This window comes from Neofelis nebulosa, chromosome 1, assembly GCF_028018385.1.
Source record: "Neofelis nebulosa isolate mNeoNeb1 chromosome 1, mNeoNeb1.pri, whole genome shotgun sequence".
Taxonomy (NCBI): Eukaryota; Metazoa; Chordata; class Mammalia; order Carnivora; family Felidae; genus Neofelis; species Neofelis nebulosa.
Window position 1 is genome coordinate 231,749,534 of NC_080782.1, and position 25,760 is coordinate 231,775,293.

Consider the following 25,760-nt stretch of genomic DNA (forward strand, 5'->3'; position numbering starts at 1 on the left):
GAATGATTGAAAAGGAAATCGGCTGGGTTGGAAAGAGGTTCAAAAGGCATTGTCAAGTGGCAATGCAGATTATAATTTTATTGAAAGCTTATGTAAAACATATAGTAATTTAGCCTATATACATGTACACATCTGCATAATAAAAGAATGAGAGACCATTTGCCAACAAAATGTTAACCTGTGATCGAATTGTGGTGGTTTTGCTTTGCTTTGCTTTGCTTTTTTTTTTCCTTTTTTCTTTCAGGTGTTTCAAATCTTAGGTTTAGATTTTGCCACTTTTCTGTCAGATTTCACTTAAGAGGGGATTTTTCGTCATTTTTATCTCTTATTCAAGTCTGTTTGTAAGGGAAATAACCCTTTTATACCTGAATTCAGTGAGTATTTGCACAAGCATCTTAGTCAAGACCATAGTATTGACTGCAAGTAATAAAAATTGTTATATGCCCAGAGCTAGTCAGGTAATTAAATTATATTTATATTTTATAAGGTAGAGCTGCCTGGACCTCCATTTAGAAGTGCTTATGTGTTTGCAGGACGTATTTTTCTGCCATTTCTTACTGTGTTCTTAAACTTAAAATGTGAAGTGACGGTAATTATTAAGGCCCAGAGTTCTTTAAAATTTGAAGTCATTTACTATCCATACTAAACTATTAAAGATTTAAAAACTTTTACTGTGTTTTAAACTTTTTTAAAGTTTTATTTATTTAGTAAATAAGCTTATTTAGTAAGTAAAGCTCCAGCATGGGGCTCAAACTGACGAACCTTGAGATCACGACCTGAGCCAAAGTCGAGTCACACGCTCAACTCACTGAGCCACCCAGATGCCCCCATGTTTTAAACATTTAAAACCCTTTACAGTGTATGTAACTTTTTAAAAACCTATTTGATTGCATTTGTGGTATATTTATGGGATGCCTCAATTGACTTCAATATCAGTATGCCATGTGGTTGGATCATAGAATGACACAGTCATTAATGTATCACTGTGTCTGATGAAAAAAGCGGGGGGGGGGGGGGACTCCAATGTACAAGTTGTTTCCCACCTCTTTGGTCTGAATCTTAACCCCCTCCTTCCCAAATGAGTAAAGGTATTTCAATGACCTAACCTGTTTTAAATTGCTTTCTGTTTTAAATTGTAATGTCAATGTCTACTAATGATTTACAAAATAAGAATTCCAAAACTTTGAGAGCAAACCTCTAAGTTCAGTGATAGCTTTGGCTTTGAAGAACATGGAGAAAAAAGATGAATCCATAGCTGAAAACCTAATAACACAATTTCTTGAATCTGGCTACTGATTTTCTTTTTTTAAAATTTTTTTTTTTTTCAACATTTTTTATTTATTTTTGGGACAGAGAGAGACAGAGCATGAACGGGGGAGGGGCAGAGAGAGAGGGAGACACAGAATCGGAAACAGGCTCCAGGCTCCGAGCCATCAGCCCAGAGCCTGACGCGGGGCTCGAACTCACGGACCGCGAGATCGTGACCTGGCTGAAGTCGGACGCTTAACCGACTGCGCCACCCAGGCACCCCATGGCTACTGATTTTCTGAGACAAGTGCTAATATGTTTAGAAAATCATTCACAGAATGAGTGTCATTGCAGACAAGCAGAAAACATTTTAGAGGACTGGCAAAGACACTTTGAAAAATTCGCAGTAAATATTTTATCCCAGGGCATATTTCCTAGTAAATATTTAAAAATAAAAAATACACACCTGCATACACTATCAAGTTATATATATACATATATATATATATATATATATATATATATAGAGAGAGAGAGAGAGAGAGAGAGAGAGAGAGAGAGAGAGTCAGATAATAAAATTACACTTGAGTTGTATACATCTTTTCTTGGGATTAAATTAAGCAAGCACTAGTTTTGATTGATCCACATGTTCCAATTGGTGAGAAATTAAGTGCACAAAATTTTGAACTGGCTGTCAGTAGCTCAGATGATTGTTTCGTATGGCCGGCCCTACAAAGAGTGAAAGACCTGAAAAAAATCTGTAGGGTTCTTGGAGTTATTTTATCAAGAGAGTCTCCATGCTCCTTCTGATGCCTGCATGGTAGAATTTTCCCTGATATCACAAGAGCTTCTGGTGTAATTGGAGTACCCAGAGCTATAAGAGTTGGGCTAAGCAACTGAAATAGCAGATAAGCCTTTGTAGGTGTAGACATTCAGATATATCTGAAAATAGAGAAGGGGTTTGAGTCCCTAAAGACATGCGTAGTTTTTTTTACGTTAAAAATTTAAAGCAGGGGCGCCTGGGTGGCGCAGTCGGTTAAGCGTCCGACTTCAGCCAGGTCACGATCTCGCGGTCCGTGAGTTCGAGCCCCGCGTCGGGCTCTGGGCTGATGGCTCGGAGCCTGGAGCCTGTTTCTGATTCTGTGTCTCCCTCTCTCTCTGCCCCTCCCCCGTTCATGCTCTGTCTCTCTCTGTCCCAAAAATAAATTAAAAAAAAAAAAAAAAAATTTAAAGCAAAATAGGATAGAAGAGTACCTGTCCAAAGCCAAGAAACCTGACTTCCTAGCGGTGGTCGGACTTGTCCAAAGCAGTTGCTTTTCCCCAGGCAAAAAGTCATCGTCATGGCAGTGAATATGCAGGGACCCTTCTGATACTGCCAGTTTGCTGGACCTTGAGGAAGTTAGAGCCTCTGCTCATGAGAACCAGCATCAAGTCAGCTACCTTGGACTCCTATTCTTCACCTTTCCAAGAGAAGCCAAAGAAACCAAGATAGAAAAATCATCTCCAGAATCTCACACCCTTGTCCCAAGAAAGGCTATTTAAGACTTTATTATCCTGGTGGGTCAGTATGGAGATACTTTGGCCAAAGCCTGAAAATTATGACCTTCTTTCTAATTTTCTGTTCCCCTTCCTTGCATTTCAGTTGCTTAACTGACTCCGCCATGAAGAATCTCTTGGGATTTAGTGGTAGGCAGTGGCTCCACAAGTTCAAAAAAGCTGGGGATGTTCATATGCTTGTGTCTGCCTGCAGCCTCCTTGAGAAATACCACAAGCGCCTGATGGGAACAATCTGTACAAAATGAAAGGAGAGAATGAAGAGCTACTCTGCCTCATGGAAAACTTGAGTCAAAACAATCTGGTTAGGAGCTATTTGGCTGGCAGAGTATATACTTTCTGCTTTCTTTTTCTTTGAGATTGATTGGGGTGGGATTGTAAATTTTCTTTTTCTTTCTGGTTTGTGTGTGTGTGTGTGTGTGTGTGTGTGCTCTTAGGAATATGAGCATAAGGAATAGTATTTATATTCCTGAAGGCTTTCCTTGTTCAGTTGCACCTGAACTTTTGATTTTCTGTGGTGTGCGTGAGAGAAAAAGTGTGTGTGTCTGTGAATATGGGTGCACTCACACACTCGACACATGTAGCTGCATGTAACTAAGGATCGTGAAAGGATTCTTTTCATTTTTTTAATTCACAGAGACCATGCACTGTAGGCAGGAAAGCAGAATTCCAAGCAGAAATGATTCCTGATACTGATTATGTTCATTTCTAGAGCACACTAATAACAGATATCCAGCAACAGCTTCAAGTTGAAATAAAGGTCCATAGGCTTTCTCTCTAGAATGGGTATGTAGCCCTGCGTTAAATTAGTTTAAGCTAGATTATCCTCTGTAGCAAGTTGTCCCCCATGTTGTAGTGGCATAAAACAACGGAAGTTTATTTCTTGCTCACATTACGTGTCAGCAGCTAGTCTACTGTGGCTTTGTTCCCTGTGTCATCATTCCAGGACCCAGGTTCAAGGAATAACATGTCTGAGACCTACTAGCCTCGTGAGAAAGGGAAAAGAGTAGGAAAACTGAAAGAACTAGATGACAGCTTTTGAAGCGTTTTGCTTGAAACTAGCATACATTGCTTCTGCTCACATTTCATTGGCTAAAGTGGGTCACGTGGCCAAAGCTGGACAGCAATGGGATGGGAAGTAAATGCTTCCCAGTTGGAGGAGAACTGCAAGTTCTGCAACAACTGGAAAGAGCAGGGAATCATCGTAAGTGTTTAAGAAAATGTGTGTGTGTGTGTGTGTGTGTGTGTGTGCTTTCATTATAAATTTAAAAATTAAATACATTGGTAATAAATTAAGACTAAATTACATATACAGTGTAGGATTGCCCCCAACAAAGCAGGTTAAAAACCAGGAAAAAGACTGGTTAAAAACAACTCTTGAGTGACTAGGAATAGACCTACCATTCAGGTGTTGAATTTGCTTGATCCTCTCTTACTCTAATAGAAATTATTTTTAAGTGACTAGATTTGCTATGAATCCAGCTTGCAGAAGGTCTTTCAAGGCCTGAGGAATAAGGCTAGTGTAAGAACTGGCAGTGGTATAGTGTGTCCCAACACGTACGTGATCCTTGCTTCAGGTAAAATGTACACATAAACACAACCATGAATCTCCACCTTATCTGTGTATAACTTGGTGTCATAGGAATATATGCATCTTCCAGATTTTTTCTTCTATTGTTCTGTATCAGCTGACAACAGGATACGTTGCTACACATTAAGGAAATAGTTGCCTTAAAAAAAAGGCACTGAATGGAAAATAAAATGGGTGTTTCTAAGTTAGTTCACTGATTTGAATATTCAGTGATTAATTATCTTAAATTTATCCTAAATAACTTATTTAGGATATAAGGGAAAGAAAATGATATGCATATTAGAAAAATTATAATTGGTAAACATTTAAGACTTACTCAGGCCTTTTACACATCGCAATAAACTTATTATATAATTCAAAGAGTGCAAAAAAGAAGTATCCTGTCACCATGATGTGAAACCTAAATCAGTCTTGATTACATAACTTGATATTTAATTCTGTACCTGTGATTAAGGTTATAAAGCACTCTTGGGAGAAGGATTGGGGTGGTCATGTATGGATCTACGTAATTTTAATTATTGCACCATTCATATCTATATATAGACGGGATGGACACTCTGGCATTGATTTTAACAAAACTAGTGTAGTGTATGGCCAAATAAATAACCTTCAGTAAGGACTTCGCTTGAGAAATTCCAAAGAGTCATTTGTCTTAAGTAGTACACTAATGATGAAACTAACTCAGCCATGTAAATTAATCTAAGCCAACAACCATGAGTGTGTTGAAATGTTAATACCTTTGATAGACTTTTATAGTGTTGATTGCATCCACTGCAGACATCTTGTGGTGGTTGAGTCACTCATAATCTTCCAGAAACAGGGTGCCCACCATGTTAGCCAATTTAAACGGAAAAACAAAGCACCTACTTTTCTAAATCACATGGAGACCCATGATGCCTCCCCCCCCTACCCCCCACTTCTCTCGAGTATTTTAATGAACATTTAAGAAAGAAGACCTACTTAAATTGGAGCCAGTGTGACCATTGAAATTCCAGGAGATTTGTAAGAACAACATAAACACATATGCCTGTTTATATTGATTTCATAAGCCTTTCACGGCAGACCAGGTTCCTTCTAGCCAGCTAGCTTTCTGATAATAATAAAATTTAATTTGGCCTTAATTTGAATTTTTGGTCATTTAGAAAGAATAGTATTCCTTTGGGTTAGCTATGGAAAAAGCATTTGCTGTGCCGAGAATAACGTAAACCAAAAAATGTACTTAAAACGTTTAGCTAGGAGAACACACTGTTCCCAAGCACTCTAGAAACACCAGCTTAAAAATTCAATGAGATTGTAACATGAGAGGAGGCCTGCCAGCCTGGGCAGCAAATTTGCTGTGCTCAAAATAACCCCTTACTTGACCAGAGCCCTCCAGAACCTTATCTACCTGACTATCCAAACATCACTGCATGGTGTTTCTTTAAAGAAACAGCTTGTAAATCTCTTAACTCACATAGACTTCCAGCCTTCTCCACAACCAGTCTGTATGGGTGAAGTCTTACTGAACTGTTTTCTCTTGGCTACCTTGATTTTATAACCTCCCAGCAGTGATTAACAATTGGCAGTATTCAAGAATCGAGTATTTAAAAAAAATAAGGATCATTCTCAAAACAGAGTAAATTTCCCATTTTTGCCAACAATATCATTATGTGGAAAAATATTCACAATGTATTACTATGTGAAAATAGGTAGTCAACCAAAGATACTACAACGATTACCATTTTGATAAATAACATACACTAAATTATGTGTTAGTATTGGGACAAGAGTTGACCTTTTTCTTTCATTGTGCCTTTTTGTGTTTTTTATAAGTTTTCAACACTGAGCTGTGAAACTAAGAAATAATATAATATTTTTTAAAACCAGTGTTACAGGCCATGGTTAGTTTCCACTTTGTTCTCATGCCCATTGATTGGCAGCTTCCTAGGCACCCAGGGAGACAGCCTCCCTCTACTGCATCTGCTCTCAACAGAGGCCACATCATGTTCTAAGCATGTAGGAAAGGAAGCTAAGGCAGAGTGAGTGACTTTCCCTCAAGTAGAATCACAGACAGGTGGCAGGAGAGTATGCCCAGCACCAAAGAATTTTCTGGATTTACTGAGTGAAAAGGTTTGCTTCGTCTTTGCACAGATCGAGCTATCAGTTGTTAAACTGGATATCTCCCTTTTCAATCAGTTGATTTCGGCCCCCAAACAACTGTTGACTTAAAATCGTGAAGCTCCTTGGTCTCCTTGAACTAAAGGAACTGGGAGTGTTCTTAAGGAGTAGGTCATGCCCGTTTAGGTGGTGGTGATAGGACCAAGGAGTGTGGTTGGGGTGACCAGGACTGTCTGCCCCACCTAAACTAAGTAGAAGAGTCTCCTAACAGGAGACTTAACAAGAGGTTCTGTTATCTGAAGAAGCGGATACTGAGCAGGCAAAAATAGGTACCCACTATAGAGTTAAAGAGAAATGAGTTTTACATATAATAATTGCAGAAATTCTGATGAAATCCTATCATGCTGTGGAGTCAAACAGATTGAATTTTCTCAGGTAATGTAATGTGGTAACTGCAGTAGAGATCAGTAGGCCAGTCTGTCCAAGGTCATTCTGTTCTATCTACCCCACACTTCAGCTTTCTACAAACTTGCAGCAACTTGATGCTTTGCTTTGTTTCCCTGGAACTGCCCCAGGGACAGGTATGGGTTGCAAATAGAGAACAAATAAAACTGTAAACACATGATTTGAATGGCCCTTAAAGCTTTCACATAATCTGCTGGCTAGCAGGAGCACAGTTAGAGATTTTCACACTCTCCTCAAACGTCATTTAAATCTCAAGAGTTAGGTCTTGGTGACATGATGACCCTGGCAATGATGGTTCCTTTTGAATTTTCTAAGATTTTTGGCCACTGCAAGGGTAATATGCCCTTAGCATTAGCATCTGGCTGATGGGTGTTAGTAGGGGCTGTGGGGACTCAGTAGAAATTGTAAGGCCTTTTTTTCCTCCAGCTCAACTTGATGGGCAATGTCAAATTTGACAGTGGTTAAGTATGTCTGATTATTTCGTGTTTTTGCTTTGTCACTAGGGTGTAAACAAGAATTTGTTTGCCCTTAGAGTTTGAGATATCAAGGTGCTGGGCCTACAGCTAGAGCAGAAGGGATATTGGAGAGACATTTCAGAAGTAGAAGCAAGTTGTGTGTGCAGGAGTGATGGCAAGGAGCATCCACCATGGCTGGGATGTGGCTTCTTCTCGGTTATTATGAACTAACTGCCATCTATGTTGGATTTGACTCTGAGACTTAAAGGCTAAATGCCTCCCCAGTTTAAAAATCAGTTTATTTAAGGGTCTGATTTAGCTGGATTCTGGTTAAGATGTGATTATTCATGTTTACATATTCATAGAATCTCAGTTCATTATCTTTGTTGCTCTTGTGAAAAAATAAACTGAAGTTAGAGAACCTTTTAAATAAAATCTCCTAGGCTAGCCTGAAGCTCGTTCCACTGTCCAACGAGAGTCTTCAGTTCCAAAGGGAATTTTCCTATAAGGACCCCTGCTGCCCGCCTCTCATTGTCCTAACTACTTCAGGGTCCGGTGGAGGGTCCACTTTTTTATAAGCTCACTTCCCACTCCCCTTTGAGTTTTCTGTGTTGTAGAACACCTGCTTTCTAGGTCCCCTCCATTTGGTCTTCATGGTCTGTCTCTCTGGGGTTCTCCTGCTTAACACTGCATTTTGAGAGTAGTGAAAGTAATAGAAAAAAGGCAGAGTATTCATGTAGTTTCAACAGAAAATTCAGAATTCTATGCTTCTCTTTAAGACTGCTGGCTCATAATTAACTTTAGACAGTATCCAGGAATTAGATATTTCCCCCTTATTAACCACTGCATTATACTGAAAGAGAAAGAAACTCTGAAGTTTGAAAATTTAGAAGGCAACAGTCTATCTATGACTCAGTGATAACTGACCACATTTTCCACGTTACATCCAGAATGTGCATTTCCTACTTCCTCTGAAATACTTGTGTGATTTTCAAAGCAGAAGCCTTCACATAAGGACTCTCAAAGGAGTACTCATAAGCCTGTTAAGCCCTATAGTAATTGCCCTTTGTATCTTCCCAAAGAAAACCCATGTTAGCCTACAGTACAGTTCAGCTGAGTGTCCATTTTGAACTGTACTTGTGGATCTCAGAGACATCCCTCCTGAGCAAAATGCTTTCCAAGGCTTTTATTTCCAGCTTGGTGCCCCAAGTATTTCTGAATGATGCCTGCATGGCAGGAACAAGTACATAGGTCTGTGCTGGTAGCAATTATGTAAAAAATCCTCATGCTGAACAAAAAACCCAAGATTTAGAAATTGTCAATCACTAGAATGGCAGTGGATTGGGGGATGCCTCTGAAATGCCCTGAATTTAATGTGAAATCTCAATCTATGTCCAACCAGATCCATGGGATGGGAATGAAAGTGTTTGCTCTTTCATATGGGGCCCGTGCAAAATCTGGCCTTTGAAGTGTTTGCCTAACATCGACCATATATATAGCTCTGTCACAATAAACATTATGCTGCACAGACATTTTTTCCCCGAATTCAGTGCATAGATGCTGTGCTCTCAATGTTAGGTCTACAGGCTCGAGCCCGCAGCTGATGTTAGTGTAGCTCATTTTTGTGCCGTTGTCCCAAGAACACCCTGTACTCTTCGGCTTTTGCTATGGGGAGAAGTGAACATCAGAGTAAATGGAAATACAATGACCTGACCGGGCTCCATCCCAACAGCAGAGGAAGAGGGCTGGGTAGAAACCTGTTAAAATAGGCTGTTTAATTTTGTTTGGAGAAACTGGACTTTTGACAGATGAACTTCTTTTCCCTCGCGTTCGTATTTGTCTAACAGAGTTGTGGTTGGGAATTGATCCAGGATTCACAAGGTCAAAAAGTGACCTGGTTCACATACTGTAGACTCCTCCCACCTCACCCCACAGCTTCTCCAGGCAGGTGGTCCCGTGCGTGGTTGGGGTGTCCACACTGAATGGTCACCCAAAGGACATATCAACCTTTTGGATTCAGCCCTGAGATTCTAGCAGCCCCATCAAACTTGCCTGGGTTCCGGATAACCAGCTTTGCTTTTCCGTGCTCCACTCTGCAGCTTGAAATCATTTGGATGTGTCTGATGAATGAACATCTTGTTGGAAGGCATTGGGAATTAAACCCATCAGAAAAATTAAAGAAATAGCAATACACTGGATTTTTGTAATACCTTTCTTCATGAGAAAATACATTTTCATGGACCATCCAGCTGTATTCTTTCTTTCATTAGCCCAAGAGTGAAAGAATAAAGGAAGGTTGAATGAGTATACTTAGCCTTATCTTTAAACTTTAAAAGTTTTAAAAAAAAATTCATTTAAAAAAAGGATCATAAGGAAGTGTTTCTTCCTTCTCTGTAGTCCCTTGGCTCCCTGGTATATAAATAAGATGTTTTTCCCTGCCTGAAACTCAGCCTTTGTGTTCTGTAATCTGTGGTTTTGTTATTATCCAAATACTTGTGGATCTACATTGAAGATAATCTTAATAGGCACATAAGTACCTTTGTGATACCTGCTCATTTTACACCCATTTCTGGTAGGTCTACTGAGACAGACTTGCCTGAGAACAATTTTGCTTTGTAACAACGAGTACAGTGCTCACCAGTTTCTCCTTGATTAAGAAGGTAGAGTGCTAGCGTGTGGCTGCTGGACTCAACGCATTTCCCTTTCTTGTATTTTTCAGAAATCGAGGCGAAGGAAGCATGCGACTGGCTCCGTGCTGCTGGGTTCCCACAATACGCTCAGTTGTATGAGGGTAGGTTGGCCTTCCCTTCACTCTTTATAAAGAGAATTAATTCAAACTGAACCTCGCATATCCTGCGGTGTGTTTTGCACTTCCAAAGCTTTTCTCAGCCGTTTTCCTTTGCTGTCTCTTTCCCTCAGCCTTTGCAATCCCGGGGTGTAGACCGATGCCAATTTAGACGCGAGTGTTGCTGCCCAGGCCTACCTGACATTCCGCTCTACACCGCTTCTCACTTCTTTACCTTCTGCTTCTTCTCTCTTCACGGTCAATCCCAACTCTGCCTTTTCCTTCCAGCATTCTACCTTCAGCAGCTTTCTTTGTTCCTATTCTGATTGAGGTATAATTGACATACGGCGTTACATTGGTGTTGGGTATACACCACAGTGACTCGACAGTTCTGTACATCACACAGTACTCGCCGCACTCAGTGTAGTCACCATTGTCACCATGCAGTGTTGTCGTCGTATTATTCTACGTATTTCGTTTGTGGTGCTTTCATTAGTAACAGCGCTCTTGCACTTCTGTCCTTACTCTTTTTCCTTGTTTTTTTTTCTCTGTACTACTCTCTGATTTCTTGAAAGTGCAATAAATTAGTTGTTGATAAGTTTCCTGAAAATCACAAAACTAGTTGTCTTGAGACCTTCCTTCCGTTCTGTTTAAATGAAAAAAAAAATTAAGACACAATATGGAGAAGAAGTTATTTGGGGGGATTTGAAGTGAGATGTTTATTGCCAGCATCATACTTCTTTCACTGATGTTTTATTTGGCACTTAATAAACTTAATCACCTGTATCTTACTCATCCCTGAAACTATAACCAAGGCTACGAACTACTTCTTGGATTGTCCAGAATAGTGAATTAGGATCCTAATGGTAAACAGATGGAGCACTCAAGATGATCTGAGGAGGACTTATTTCTAAAAATGTTTATTACAAAAGTGTGGGCAGGATATGAGAAACCAGGAGGAACCATACAGGTGCCCAGAGTTCATAGCCACAGAGCTGCCACTGCCGTAGGCCCAAAGGGATGGGCAGAGGGAGCGGGTGCCAGAAACCAGGACAAGAGAGGATCCCTAGAGCAAAGGACACAGCTGGTGGTGAGTGATAACCAGGAGGGTAAATGCCCTGACCTTGCACTCCTGCTCCCCTCCGTCTCCAGCCAGGGCTCCCTGTTGGCCAAACACAAAAGGAAACCAAGGAAAATGGGTCCCCTCGAATGCCATCCTCACTGGTGACCCTCGGCGCACAAGGCAGGGTATAAAAAAGTGGAGAGTGGATCTGTAGGGCTAAACAAAGGATATCTAGAACATTAAACAGCATTGAGTTCTCTTCCTGATGGCATAAAATCTATGCAGGATAGAAAGAAGCAACAAAATTAACCCATAGTCACTGGTGACTCTCATTCACTCACCTGGAAGCTCAGTTTTATATGTATGTGTGTGTATATATATATATACATATGTATATGTGTACATATATACATATGCATATACATAGAACATATATATACACATATACATATATACATATTATATATATATATATACATATACACACACACACACACAAAACCCTTATTCTACTTCTGTAACTTAAATTCAGTGGATGAAGGAGAGCATATCTCAATATGTGCTTTGAAGTCTAGAGTCTGACTCAAGTTTTTATAAAGGAGGGTTTTATAATTTTGGTCTAAAGAACGCTACTCCCACCTCCAATTTACTGATGATGAGAGAGAGACCCAGAGGTTAAATGACTTTTTCAACATTAAAAGGCAGAGGAATCAGAATTAAAATCATAGTCTCTTAAGTCTTAATGCAGTGTGTTTTCTCCTATAATGTGAACTCTTTGTAAACTCAAAATACCTTGCAATTTATTTATTTTTGTTATTTTTTTAATGTTTATCCAATTTTGAAAGACAGAGAGACGCAGAGCACAAGCAGGGGTGGGCAGAGAGGACACAGAATCCAAAGCAGGCTCCAGGCTCTGAGCTGTCAGCACAGAGCCCGATGTGGGGCTCGAACCCACGAACCATGAGATCATGACCTGAGCTGAAGTCGGACGTTTAACCTACTGAGCCACCCAGGTGCCCCAAAATACCTTGCAATTTAAATATGAAGTGTCTACAAATGGCTAAGAAGTAAATTAAATTTCTTCTCTTTAGATAGAATCAGTTAGTTGAATATCTTGCTGATACTCTAAAGTGACTCACGATTTTGCTACAAAAGAAAACATTTGAGGCCATTGAGCTTTGGTTATTTTTGGAAATTTCCTTTCTAGAGAAAAAGAATGTGCCATTAGTAAAAGGAGCCTGTCAAATTGTATTTAAGCCATGTGCATTGAATAAATATAATAAGAAAGAGCAAATACTTACATGGAACATACTGTGTGCCAGGTCCTGCTGAGAGCACTTTACCTATAACCACTTATTTAATATTCTCAGCACTATAGGTTAAGTATTATAATTATCATCATCCCCTTTTTACAGATGGGGAAACACAAGCCCAGAAGAGGTTAGGTAAGTTGTACCCAGTTCTACATCTAGAGATTAGCAGTGCCAGGACTCAAAGCCAAGGCAACTGGGCTGTGGTGTCTGTGTTTCTCATTACTACACACACTCCCTCTCTAGCAGAACAAGACAGTCTTCATTCCAGCACCATCTGGAATTCACTCACATTACTTTTATCACCAGAAGAGACTGTTTCAATTTCCAACTCACATTAAGATTTAGATACCTTTAGATTTATTATGACTGGCAAGGTGGAGGCAGTGCAAAGTATAAAATGAGAAAGAGAAAGAATGGCAGGATAGTGGTAATGATTTGACATTGTCTGTTAGGTCTGACCATGGCCTCTATTAGAATGATCCCCAGATTTTCATCTCTGTGAATAAGGTACCTAACATTAACACTGCATCTTGAGCGTGGCCCTTGACCTCCAAAGTTGGCATGAATACTCAGTCTGTGGGAGAAAAATCATGATGCTGGAATTTATCTCTTTGGATAGAATCAGTTGTTTGAGTATTTTGCTGATACTCTAAAGTGGCTCAAGATTTTGCTACAAAAGAACACTTTTGTGGCCACTGAGTTTCGGGTATTTTTGGAAATTTCTTTTCTAAAGAAAAAAACAAATCTCCCAAATTAAGTGTTTCATGAACTGATCAAGATAAAAGTCAGTGATGTTAAGTGTGAGAGTATAAAAACTCTTCATATAGATAGGCTAATGTCTGTGATTATGATGAACCACAAAAATGCAGGCACTTAATATTCACTCCTATCCAAGGACTTCTTTTATATCCTTCAAAGCACTTATTTGATAAAACTAAAACTGCCCACTATCTTAAACATTACCAACACACCCAATGATGGGAAAGCAACTGCCAGGACCAGTCATGTGTACAGAAACATGGTGCTCGAAAGATATTGGTGCCCATTCAGATAAAAACAAGACTCATAATCTCCCTTGTTTCTCTTTCTCTTTTTTCAGATTCCCAATTTCCCATCAACATTGTGGCTGTCAAGAATGATCATGAGTTTCTTGAAAAGGACCTTGTAGAACCTCTTTACAGGTAAATTAGGTGAAATATTTTTGTTAGTTTCAATTGTGCAGTCTCCAATAGGTATCACTGTAGTGAGGGGCAAGTTCAATGACTCCATCATAAGTATTTATTGAGTGCCTACTATATGCCAGGCATGGGTCCAGGTTCTACCACAGTGAGCATGATTGGTCCCTGGTTTCATGAAGCTTAAATCCTAGTCAGAGGCTTCAGAAAATACATTGAGAAAAAGAAAAAGAGAGTCAGTGAGAGAAAAAGAGAATAACAGGGAGATGTTAACTCAGAGACTGTTCAGTGCCATGAAAAAACTAAGATGACTCCATAGACTGTGGTGATTGGGGTCAGGGATGGATTGGTTAGCAGGGGAGGCCACAGCATGAGTGGACAGAGTAGGTCCCGAAAAACTCCATGAGTATGTCAAACTTGGCTGTATTTTTTGCAAAGTCAAGTGATTATATGAGCAAACTAGAAGATATAAGCTCAAGTGATTATATCAGCAACCTGAAATATTTAGTCTTTGCTATGTGATAGATGCTAGATAAAAATAAAGATGTAAATGAGGAATTCCCTCTCCTCAAAGGATTTATAATCTGGTTGGAGAAGTCTAGTTGAAGAAATAAAGCATGAATACATGAACAGATAAGTAACAATTGTAATTTGAGTGATAGGAAATGATGCCAATGTAACCAGTATCCATGAACAATTAAATGCTGCATGAGAGACAGTATGTGTCTGTAGGAATTTGAAATTTCTTAACGAAGGCCCTGGAGAGAGGTCAGGGATGGAGATAAATAGTAGTTACAGGAGGTGAGTCATTTTTCCATGGCCACACAGCTAGTTAGGAGTTGAATTGACCTTAAAACGCAGTACTTACAGTTTTCAATCCAGTGTTCATTCTAGCACATTCTGCATAGACATAGAAGGATGGTAGTTTAATCAGAAAGCAATGATGAGCAAAACTTTTTTCAAGATAAGAGAGACTGGGGCGACTGGGTGGCTCAGTCGGTTAAGCATCCGACTTCGGTCTGTGAGTTGGAGGCCTGCATCGGGCTCTGAGCCTGGAGCCTGCTTCAGATTCTGTGTCTCCCTGTCTCTCTGCCCCCACCCCCTGCCCCACTCATTCTCTGTCTCCCTTGCTATCAAAAATAGCTAAAGATAAAAAAAAAAGATAAGAGAGACCAAGGTATGTTAGGACAGTGTGTAAATAACCTTAGACTTTCTGAGTCTTCAGACATACATATTTTTGTATCTGCTCTGTGGTTCCTATATGAAGAAAAAATAGATTTGCATTAAGAATTGATCTCTGAATGTTTAAGGAAAATAGTACTGTGGGTTTGCTTAAGTGTGTAAAAGAGCAAAGAACTCTTGAAATCACAAATTAGAGGAACAGGCTATTTGGACTAGAAAACAAATAATGGCACAAAATAAATGGCACAAAATGCCCTTTGTGAGCGTTTATGAGAGGAATGGATGGTTTGATTGCAACTTTTTAAAGGTCATGAATTGGAAAAGAAGCGTTTTCTCTTCAGGATGTCGGAGGTACACCCCAAGCAAGACATTTCCCTTCTCAGGAGATTTCACTCAAACCAGAACTATTCCAATAGCACTTCCTTCTGAGTTTTCCCTCTTAGTGTTAGCCAAGGAGACTTTTACTAGCTGGCATTAAAAAAAAAATAATTTCTGTATCTTAATTATGTTATATTGCATTATCATTTTTCCCCATATGCTTTCTTTAAGTCAAAGTGTCATATATACGTACAAACTAAAATTCACTATTTTGAGTGAACAGTTTTTGAGAATTGACGAATGCCTGTAGACATGTAACTGCCACCACAACCAAGATAAAGAACAGCTCCATCACCCCCCAAAATTCCCTGGTTCCCCTTTATCATCAGCCTCTAACCCTCCCCCCAAACCCCTGGCAACCACTGATCTTGTTTTTGTACCTGTTGTTTCGCCTTTTCCAGAATACCATATAAATGAAATCAAACAATATGTAGCCTTTTGAGCCTGGCTTCTTTTACTTGGTGTACTACATTTAAGATTCATCCACGTTGTTGGTGTATCAATCAGTACCATTACTGGGTAGTATTACATCGTATGGCATTCTACATTGTCCATTCACCAGCTGAAGGATGTTCGAGTTGCCATCAGTTTTGGTGGTCATAAAGCAACTATAAACATTCATATTCAGGGTTTTGTGTGAACATAAGTGTTCATTTCTTTTAAGTAAAATCCTAGGAATGGGATTGCAGGGTCCATTTGATAACTGTATCTTAACTTCTTAAGAAATCACCAGGCTTTTCAAAAGTGATCATATCACTTTGTATTTTCACCAATAATGTATCAGAATTCCAGTAGCTCGGGGCGCCTGGGTGGCGCAGTCGGTTAAGCGTCCGACTTCAGCCAGGTCACGATCTCGCGGTCCGTGAGTTCGAGCCCCGCGTCAGGCTCTGGGCTGATGGCTCGGAGCCTGGAGCCTGTTTCCGATTCTGTGTCTCTCTCTCTCTCTGCCCCTCCCCCGTTCATGCTCTGTCTCTCTGTCCCAAAAATAAATAAATAAAAAAAAAAAGTGGAAAAAAAAAAAAAATTTAAAAAAAAAATAAAAAAAAAATAATAAAAAAAAAAAAAAAAAAAAAAAAAAAGAATTCCAGTAGCTCCACATCTTTGCCACCACTTGGTGCTGTCACTTTTTGTTTTGTTTGTTATTGAGGTATAGTTGACACACAACGTTGCATTAGTTTCAGATGTACTGCATGGTGATTCAACAAGTCCATACATTACGCCATGCTCATCACAAGTGTAGCTACTAACTGTCACCATATAACACTATTACAATTCCATTGATTATATTCCCTATGCTATGCCTTTCATCCCCATGGCATGTATTGTTTGTTTTGTTTGTAGCCACTCTAATAGGTGTCTACAGTTATTAACTCATTAGAATTTTAATTTGCATTTCCTTAATGAGTAATGATGTTGAATGTCTTTTCATGTGCTTATTTACCATACCTGTATCTTCCTTGGTAAAGTGTCTGTTCAAGTCTTTTGCCCATTTTAAAATTTGGTTGTTTGTTTTTTTATTTTTGACTTTTAAGAATTCCTTATATGCTCTAGATATAAATCCTTTGTCAGATATGGGTTTTGTAATATTTTCTACCCAGTCTGTAGCTTGTCTTTTTGATCTTTTAACAGTGTCTTTCACAGAAGTTTTAAATTTTGCTTAAATCCAGTTTATCATTTTTTTCCATATTTTTAGTCCTAAGAAACCTTTCCCTAACATAAGGTCACAACTATTTTCTCCTTTGTTTTCTTCTGGAGATGTTAGTGTTATGTTTTCATCAAATTCAATGGTCCATTTAAAGTTAATTTTTTATTAGGTACAAAGTATAGATCAAGATTTTTTTTTGCACATCAATGTCCCATTGGTTCGACACCATATTAGAAAATTATACTTTCCACATTAAATCCCCTTTGCACCTGTAATGTTAATCAATTGGCCATGTATGTGTAAATATATTTCTAGACTATCTATTCTGTTCCATTTATCTGTATGTCTAATCCTTCATCAATATGACACAGGATTACTTAGCTTTATGTATATCTTGGAATCCAATAATATACATCCTCCAACTTGGTTCTTCTTTGCCAGAATTGTTTTGGTTATTCTAGTTCCTCTGCCTTTTCATATAAATTTTTAAAACATCTTGTTGATATCTATTTTAAAAACCCTCTGGAATACTGATTTGGATTATGTTGACTCTATAGATCAGTTTGGGGAGAATTGACATCTTAACAGTACTGAATCTTCTGATTTATAAATACAATGTATTTATTTATTTAGGTCTCCTTTGATTTTTTTTCAACCCTGACTTGTGATTTTCAACATATGGATACTACACATCCTCAAAAGTACTTAAGAATTTCATGTTTTGTGGGGCACCTGGGTGGCTCAGTCGGCTAAGCATCCGACTTCGGCTCAGGTCACGATCTCATGGTCCATGAGTTCGAGCCCCGCGTCGGGCTCTGTGCTGACAGCTTAGAGCCTGGAGTCTGCTTTGGATTCTGTGTCTCCCTCTCTCTCTCTGACCCTCCCCCGTTAATGCTGTCTCTCTCTGTCTCAAAAACAAACATTTAAAAAAATTTAAAAAAAAAGAATTTCATGTTTTGTGGTGCTATTGCAAATAGCACAGATTTTTTTTATAATTTCAATTTCCAATTGCTCAATTATGTAAATTTTTGTTATATATTGTCCTTGGATTCTATAGTCCTTCTAAACTCACTCATTACTTCCTAGTAGCTTCATCATAGATATCTAAAATTTTATTTTGAAATATAAATAAAGGATTACATTGTAAACCAAAAATAAAAATTATAGTACATATTTTCAAGACAGGATTGCAGGGGCAAAGACTATCTCTGATTGTTCAGCTGTGTTTACTGCTGACATGGCTAAGTGGGCCAATCTTTGCATCTCATACAGTTGGGTGGTAAATCCTTATCTATTCACTGCTGCCTGTGATCTGAGATGCCTTGACTAAGTTTTGGATTTTTCCATCAAAGTCGACTCTTAAAAAAAAAAAAAATGCCTCTCATGGGGCACCTGTGTGGCTCAGTTGGTTAAGCACTTGACTCTTGGTTTCTGCGCAGGTTATGATCTCACAGTTTATGAGTTCAAAGCCCACGTCGGGCTCTGTCTGCACTGACAGCACAGAGCCTGCTTGGCATTCTCTGTCTCCCTCTCTCTCTGCCCCCTCCTCTGCTTGCTTTCTGTGTCTCTCTCTCAAAATAAATAAATAACGTTTAAAAATAAATAAATAAATAAATAAATAAATAAATAAATAAATAAATAAAATTTTTAAAAATGCCTTTCAGACACATTATAGAGATGACCTAGTACAATGAATGTGAAATCATTTCGAGATAGACAGTTCTGAATAGTGCTATTAGTGTCAGCCAGAAAAATCAGGAAGCCTTCTCTTGTAGAGCCCATGAGCCCTCTCCGCTGCAGCCCACGGCAGGACCTGCACAGACATACCCCAAAAGGTGTTGCTGCATAAATATGTGCGAGTGCAGCAATGCCAGACAGCACGGTGTTCTTCACAGGGGCCCAGCTTGTGTAAAAATGGCGAGAGTGGCAGGAGGTTGTTATAATTGGAATCAGTCTTATGATAACTATGTCTCCAAAAATATTATGAGGTAAGAAAAGTGTTTGGCTGCAAGTGTGTGAGCTGAGGTTCTTGGGGCGTAGGAGTGGTGGGTGGAATGGAGGCCAAAGGAATAGTCCCAGCAAGGTGGATCAAAGGAAGCAGGCACAGTAAGGAGGCAGACGGCAGTGGCTTGGCTAAAGGGGACCCGTGTGGAGTTTGTTCCCTTCATTACAAGTTCCACCAGGACACCGATTGCCAAGGTAGCAAATAGCGGAACGCAGGCAGAAGGAAGAACTCCAGCCTGAGGGGAGCGACAGCACTTATAAAACTTTGAGATCGATGAGTGGTTAATTAGACACTCGCCCACTCACATGGAATGTAATGATTGATGCCTGGAGAGCAGTAAGGGGTCGGGATTTATTCGTTTTCTCACTGGTGCACTATAGACACAGCATGAGAGTTGGTCTCCTATTTTATTTTTAAGCTTTGCGTTTGTCATGCATATTTGAAGCTCGGAGCTAATGCAGGATCACAAAGGAAACCGCAGCCAGAGGTTTCTGCCAGGTTTCTGCCAGGTAAACAAATGAAGACAGGAGGGCTGAAAGTCTCCTGCAAATGTTACACACGACAAGAATTTTTACTCACCGTTGGTTTTCTGGACGTGTCTCACCTGTGTAGACAGACAGTTAATCCTGGGTCCTAATGACACTTAGTGAGTTGTTGAACAGAGTTCACTTTTTGATCGGTTGGGAAAATGTATCGTACTGAGGGTATTGATGGCAAGGAGGACCCATGCGTGGCCCAGAACACATACATGTGGAGCTCCCAGGTTTCGGTCTCGAACGCTATACAGGTTTGCTGTGTCTGCTGGCAGTGTGAACTTCCAGGATGGCAACCATGCCTTAACATTGCTTCTGCGTCCGACAGTCCCAGCACATAGTAGGCGCTCTGTAAATATTTGTTACTGCAAATTAGAGTAGTGCAGCTTCTCATTTTAGCAACCACAGTTATAATTTTGTTTTGATGTTCTTTGATTCGATTCCTAATTGAAAAATATTTTCCCCTGTGAGCAACGAAAAGATATTTGCAAATCTAAGTACCTTAGATGAACTAGATGAAACTGTTAACCGTATCAGAATGTAGGAATAGCCAAGGTGTCAATAATAGCTTGAAAAGTTTGTCACCTTTAAAGCAAATTGCAGCAAATTGAACTCCCTAAATGAGATTTTTAAGGATAATATGTTCTATTAGCATTTTGGTTTACGATATTCGCTCAGACTGATAACATAGGGCCTTGATGCTCAAGTGATCTCTGAGCTTCTAATTTAGTATTAGGCCAGTACACCATCCGCGTAACTTATGTTAATAAATACTAGCTAATTGTATCATGTATAAAACAGGGCATTACCTTGTTCGGTACCATTTCGTGGAGATATGGAATTGATTCAGATGATAGAGTGCGTCTATCACTGCCTTTTGTATTTAAAAAGATAATTAATGACCCTGGTTTTTGTGTGCAGCAGGCAGCAGGTGAGGGAGAGTGCTGACAAAAATGAGGTTTATGATTTACCTCTACACACAAATGCACATCTTTGAGTATGTTACATAACATAATAATATTAAATAATGGTAGTCTTTATGAATATTGGGATATATTTTAAATATTTTCCCTTTTAGAATATTTATCACAGAAAATGTACAGTATTATGTATTGTGTTATGTCATATAATAATATGTGACAATTAGTTGGACCGACACCTTGGACAAATCATTGAGGGAAGGATACAGGATAATCATGGTCACTTCCCACTTTAAAATTCTGAGCTATAAGAAAAATACAAATCCCAGTGAGTGGTGATTTTATTTTTTAAAAAACTCTTACAAAGCGTTCACTATGTACCAGGCACTACTCTAAGCACTTTACAAATATGTAGTTATTTAATTCCATAACAGCTCTATAAAGTAGGCTCTCAGCAACATGATTCCCATTTTATAGGCAAGGAAACTGAGGCACAGAGGTATAAAATAATTGGCCCACTCAGCTAGTGAATGGCAGTGCTAGGATTCAAAGCCAGGCAGGCTGCTTCTGGAGTTTTTAAGGAGAGCTGAGGTCTTCTTGTGAAATACAACTTGGAATACTTTCCATATCTTCCTTTGAAGGTAATTTTTGCAAACATGCCTGTGTTGCTTATGGTATCCTGAGTTTGACTCATAAATCCCAAGGATAGAAATTATGGTGGCATCTCTACTTTATTCTTCATGGAACTACATTTAAAAAATAATCAATCAATTAATTAATTAATTAATTTTAAAAAATTTAAAAAGTAATAATAAGAGTTGAAAGCACACTGTTCTTCCATGAAGAGAGGAGATGTGATTTCCCGTCAGGAGAGTAGCCAGGCCCTTCTCATATGTTCCTTTGGCTCTGTTCCATCGCTGTGTCTTCAGGGCCTCTCTGGGCCACAGAGACCAGTAGGACAGAATCCTCGCCCTCAGGTCTCAGGCAAATGCAGTGGTCTCAGCCTGGAAGGGGAGGAGCATCTTGTCCCCCTCTCAACATCCAGGGACGTATTTTTGCCCCCCACAACTGGGTGATGGTACTGGCATGTAGTGGGTGGAGGTCGGGGATGCTGCCGAAACTCCTAGAGTGCACGGGGCAGCCCCCATAAGCAGGAATCGTCTGGCTCCAGAGGCCAGTTGTGCCAAGGTTGAGAAGCGAGTAAATGGCGATTTACTTGGACAAATGGTATGATCGCTGTAAGGATGGATGCAGGGAAGGGGGTTTCAGAGAGGGCTTCCTGGAAAAATGACCCTAAAAGACCAGTCAGGATTATCCAGACAAGAACACATGACATTTTGTTGTGCCTATTTTGAACTTGTAGCTTTTTTTAAAAGTAAATTAGTGTGCAGGAAAGATATCTTTATCCCCACCCCCGTCCTGCACACAGCCATCATAGGATAGGGCAGGCCTGGGGTACAGACACGCCAGAGTCAGAGATAGGGGACTTCAGATATAGATGTAGATGGAATACAGATATATGAAAAACATTGATCCTTGTATTTTTAAATGGTCTCTTGTGTAAATTTTTCCAACCGGCTACTCAAAATGATTTTTACGTATATGAACTTCCAAGAAGAACACACAAGAAACCATAAAACAGGACAGCAGATTGAGGGGAGAGTTGCTGTTTTTTAATTACATATATTAGATATTTTGTATTGCATTATTAAAAACATTAGCAATGTTTTTATTTTTTTTTTACTTAAAAAAAATTTTTTTTTAATGTTTATTTATTTTTGAGACAGAGAGAGACAGAGCATGAACGGGGGAGGGTCAGAGAGAGAGGGAGACACAGAATCCGAAGCGGACTCCAGGCTCTGAGCTGTCAGCACAGAGCCTGACGCGGGGCTCAAACTCACGGACCGCGAGATCATGACCTGAGCCGAAGTCGGACACTTAACTGACCAAGACACCCAGGCGCCCGCCCCAATGTTGATTTAGTTTTTAAAAATATTTTATTTATTTATTTATTTTGAGAGAGAGAGAGAGATAACACAAGTAAGGGAGGGGCGGAGAGAGAGGGACAGAGAGAATCCCAAGCAGACCACCCTGCACTGTCAGCACAGAGCCCATGGTGGGGCTCGAACTCACGAACCGTGAGATCATGATGCGAGCCGAAACCAGGAATCGGACGCTTAACCGACTGAGCCACCCAGGCGCCCCTAACAATGTTTTTAAAAGTGGCTGGCTTTGCCAGATAAATAACAGATGACGGTGGCTAACATTTAGTGAGTGTCTACTGCTGCTTGGTAACATACATTGGTCTCATTTAATCCATACAAGACTAGGAGTTACAGGTGCTGTAGCTCGGAAGTCAGGGTGACCAGGCTCCTCCCGGTTGGAGCAGCTGGGGGTGGTGGTGCCTTTCCCTGAGGCAGGGAGCAGCCATGGAGTCTGGCCAGGGTCTGAGCCCGGGAAGGTGTGGTGAGCTGAGGTACCTGAGGGGCTGGGACCAGAGGAGTTGCCGTCAGGTGCGCAGGTCTGCAGCCAGCCAGGGACCACAGCCGGAGACAGAGATGCAAAGTCATCTACGTACGTGGGCATGAAGGTCCTGAGACTGAGTGATGTCCCCCAAGGACAGTGAGGAGAGCTGAAGAGGACCGTGACTGAAAAATGGGGGCCCATGTGGTGGAGGACAGGCTGGGGAAGGAGCTGAGAGCCAATGCTAGGGCCCAGAGTGAGGCCCGCCAGTTACCCCTGGACTGGTTTTGCTTTGCTTTCCTTTGAACCTCTCAGAGACACCTCTGGTTGTGACCCCTGCTTCAACTTGGACCAGCTCTCGCTAGAGAAATTATCTGGATTAGCAGTTGTTGTGAACAGTTAAAGGCCAAGCACACCCCATCTGATTTTTCCAATGCAGGCATGTGTGAATTTAAAACTTGAATCAAATCCTGCAAACTAAAGAAGTCCAAGAAAACCTGCATCTTTTGTTTTTGAAGTTCTTTTTCTTGGGCTGTTGAACCTTACTGATTTGCCAGTGGACCTTACACTCTTCCTTGAGTCCTTGATCATTAGAGGACATGATTTAAAATTGCTTTCTGGGGATGGAGTGTACAACCTGGTGACTGTATTGTATACAATAACTGTATTGTATGCAATAACCATACTGCATTGTATATTTGAAAGCTGCTCAGAGACTAAATCTTAAAAGTTCTCGTTATGAGAAAACAAAGTCACCATGTGTGGCTGTGGATGTTGACTAGACTTATTGCAGTGATCATTTTGCAACATATACACACATCAAATCATCAGGTTGCACACCGAAAACGAACACAGTGTTATGGGTCGATAATATCTCAATAAAAAAAATTACTTTCCAAATCACACAGTTCCATACACACATCCTCTCTCCCCCGACGACAGCATACACATACTTCATTTTTCTTCTTGTAGCTAGATCTGTCCGTGCCTAACTGGTTTCCTCCCACACTGCAGCTACTATCCAGGAACAGCTGTGTGTGGGTCGATGGGCCGGAGAAGACAGCGTGACCGCTTGGTGGGAGAGCAGCAGGGGTGAAAAGCTCCGCAGAGCAGAGGGGCATGGCCCTCACTGCCTCAGCGGTGGCCCAGTGACAGCCGCTTGTGGACTTCTGACCATATGCTTTTTCCCTGACACGCCATAAAGCCCTCCTGCTGGATGGCCTGTGATTTCTGAAAGGCCCCACCCTTGCAGAGCTACATGCCGCAGTTGTCTGTCTGGCACAGCTACCCATCCTGCTCTGCAGAGCCGGTTTTGTGAACTCCTGAGCTGCAGGGCTGTGGGGAGACCTTTCCCAGGCCCTGTGCTCCTTGCCTGGAGAGGAGGAGCCCCTGCTCTCCCTCACCTTTGATTCCTGGGGTCAGGATGAGTCTCGGGGACTTTGTTTCGGACCGTCTTTGAGGGCCCCGCCCGGAACACTCCTTAGCAGACGGGGCCAGATACCTTCAGCCCCTGACACTTGAGTGCAGGGTGAGAAGTTCAGGCCGCGCAGGCTTTAACCAGAATCACATGTTAGAGACGAATTCATACCTTTGCTTGTCACTCCTTTCATGGCTTTGGCAGGAATATTAGAAATATCACAGGAAACTGGCCATTAAATCAGCATGGGAGACCTCAAAAGGCTGGTAGTTTTAACTGTAAGATATGAATCTAAAATGTGAGGAGGGGAAGGGTTTTTTTTGGTTTTGTGGTTTTTTGGTTTTTGCTTTCCTGTACATCCATAGGCAGAGGGCCCTCCTGTGTCTCCCAGGCAGGCCTGTGTTGCAGTGTGAGTGGAAGAACCCTCTCAGACACGGCCCAGACCACCCTCCCATCACCCTCAGATGCTCGCGGCACGTTCCCTGCTCACAAATCGCCAGCCCTCCCAGCAAGCCCTCCGTGTTCTGCGTGGCCCCCGCGTCCTGCCCTCCTGGACGTCATCTCTGGGGTTCTCCTCCTGTGTGCTCGGAGCAGTCTATGCACCACGAGATTTGACACGGGCCACCACCCCGCCCCACTCTGGTTCTGGCTAGCTGGGCCTCAACGGAAGGACCTTCTGCCAGGCTTCTAAGTGCTCCACAGTAGGGACTGTATCTTAGGAGTGTAGCGTGGGTACTTCGTGGCCTTGTGTGGAGCAGGAAGTGAATATTTGTTACATTGAACTGGAACCTGGAAGAAAATAACCTGTCAGCTCGGGAATGATTTTATTGCTTCTACATGTGAAGAGAATATTATGTCATGATGAATTATTCCTTTTCTCCAGAAAATACCACACATCTCTCCTTCTTAGCTAGACTTCTTTTTTTTTTTTTTTAAATGTTTATTTATTTTTGAGACAGAGAGAGACAGAGCATGAACGGGGGAGGGTCAGAGAGAGGGAGACACAGAATCTGAAACAGGCTCCAGGCTCCGAGCTGTCAGCACAGAGCCCGACGCGGGGCTTGAACTCACAGAGTGTGATATCATGACCTGAGCCGAAGTCAGATGCTTAACCGACTGAGCCACCCAGGCGCCCCTTAGCTAGACTTCTTAAAAGAGCACTGTGTTCATGGTCTGTCTTCACTTTCTCTGAGTCCACTTACCCCTCAGCCTTCTTCCCTCAGGCTTCTCTGAAACTGCCCTTGATAACTGCTAAATCCAAAAGGCACATTTTAAGGGGCGCCTGGGTGGCTCAGTCGGTTGAGCGTCTGACTTCGGCTCAGGTCATGATCTCTCGGTCCGTGAGTTCGGGCCCCGCGTTGGGCTCTGTGCTGACAGCTCAGAGCCTGGAGCCTGCTTTGGATTCTGTGTCTCCCTCTCTCTCTTCCCCTCTCCCACTCGGGCTCTGTCTCTGTCTCTCTCTCTCTCAAAA

At 40.9% G+C, this 25,760-nt stretch overlaps 1 protein-coding gene across 6 annotated transcripts in view; it reads left to right on the top strand.

The window, feature by feature from the left end:
* The window catches only part of STARD13 (StAR related lipid transfer domain containing 13), a 185,296-nt gene that overhangs the window by 109,802 nt on the left and 49,734 nt on the right, over nt 1-25,760 (top strand). For all 6 annotated transcript variants that reach the window (XM_058687749.1, XM_058687766.1, XM_058687758.1 and 3 more), the window contains exons 2-3: nt 10,130-10,201; nt 13,671-13,752. In XM_058687749.1, coding sequence (XP_058543732.1) covers nt 10,130-10,201; nt 13,671-13,752 — 154 coding nt within the window. The remainder of the gene's footprint in view (nt 1-10,129; nt 10,202-13,670; nt 13,753-25,760) is intronic.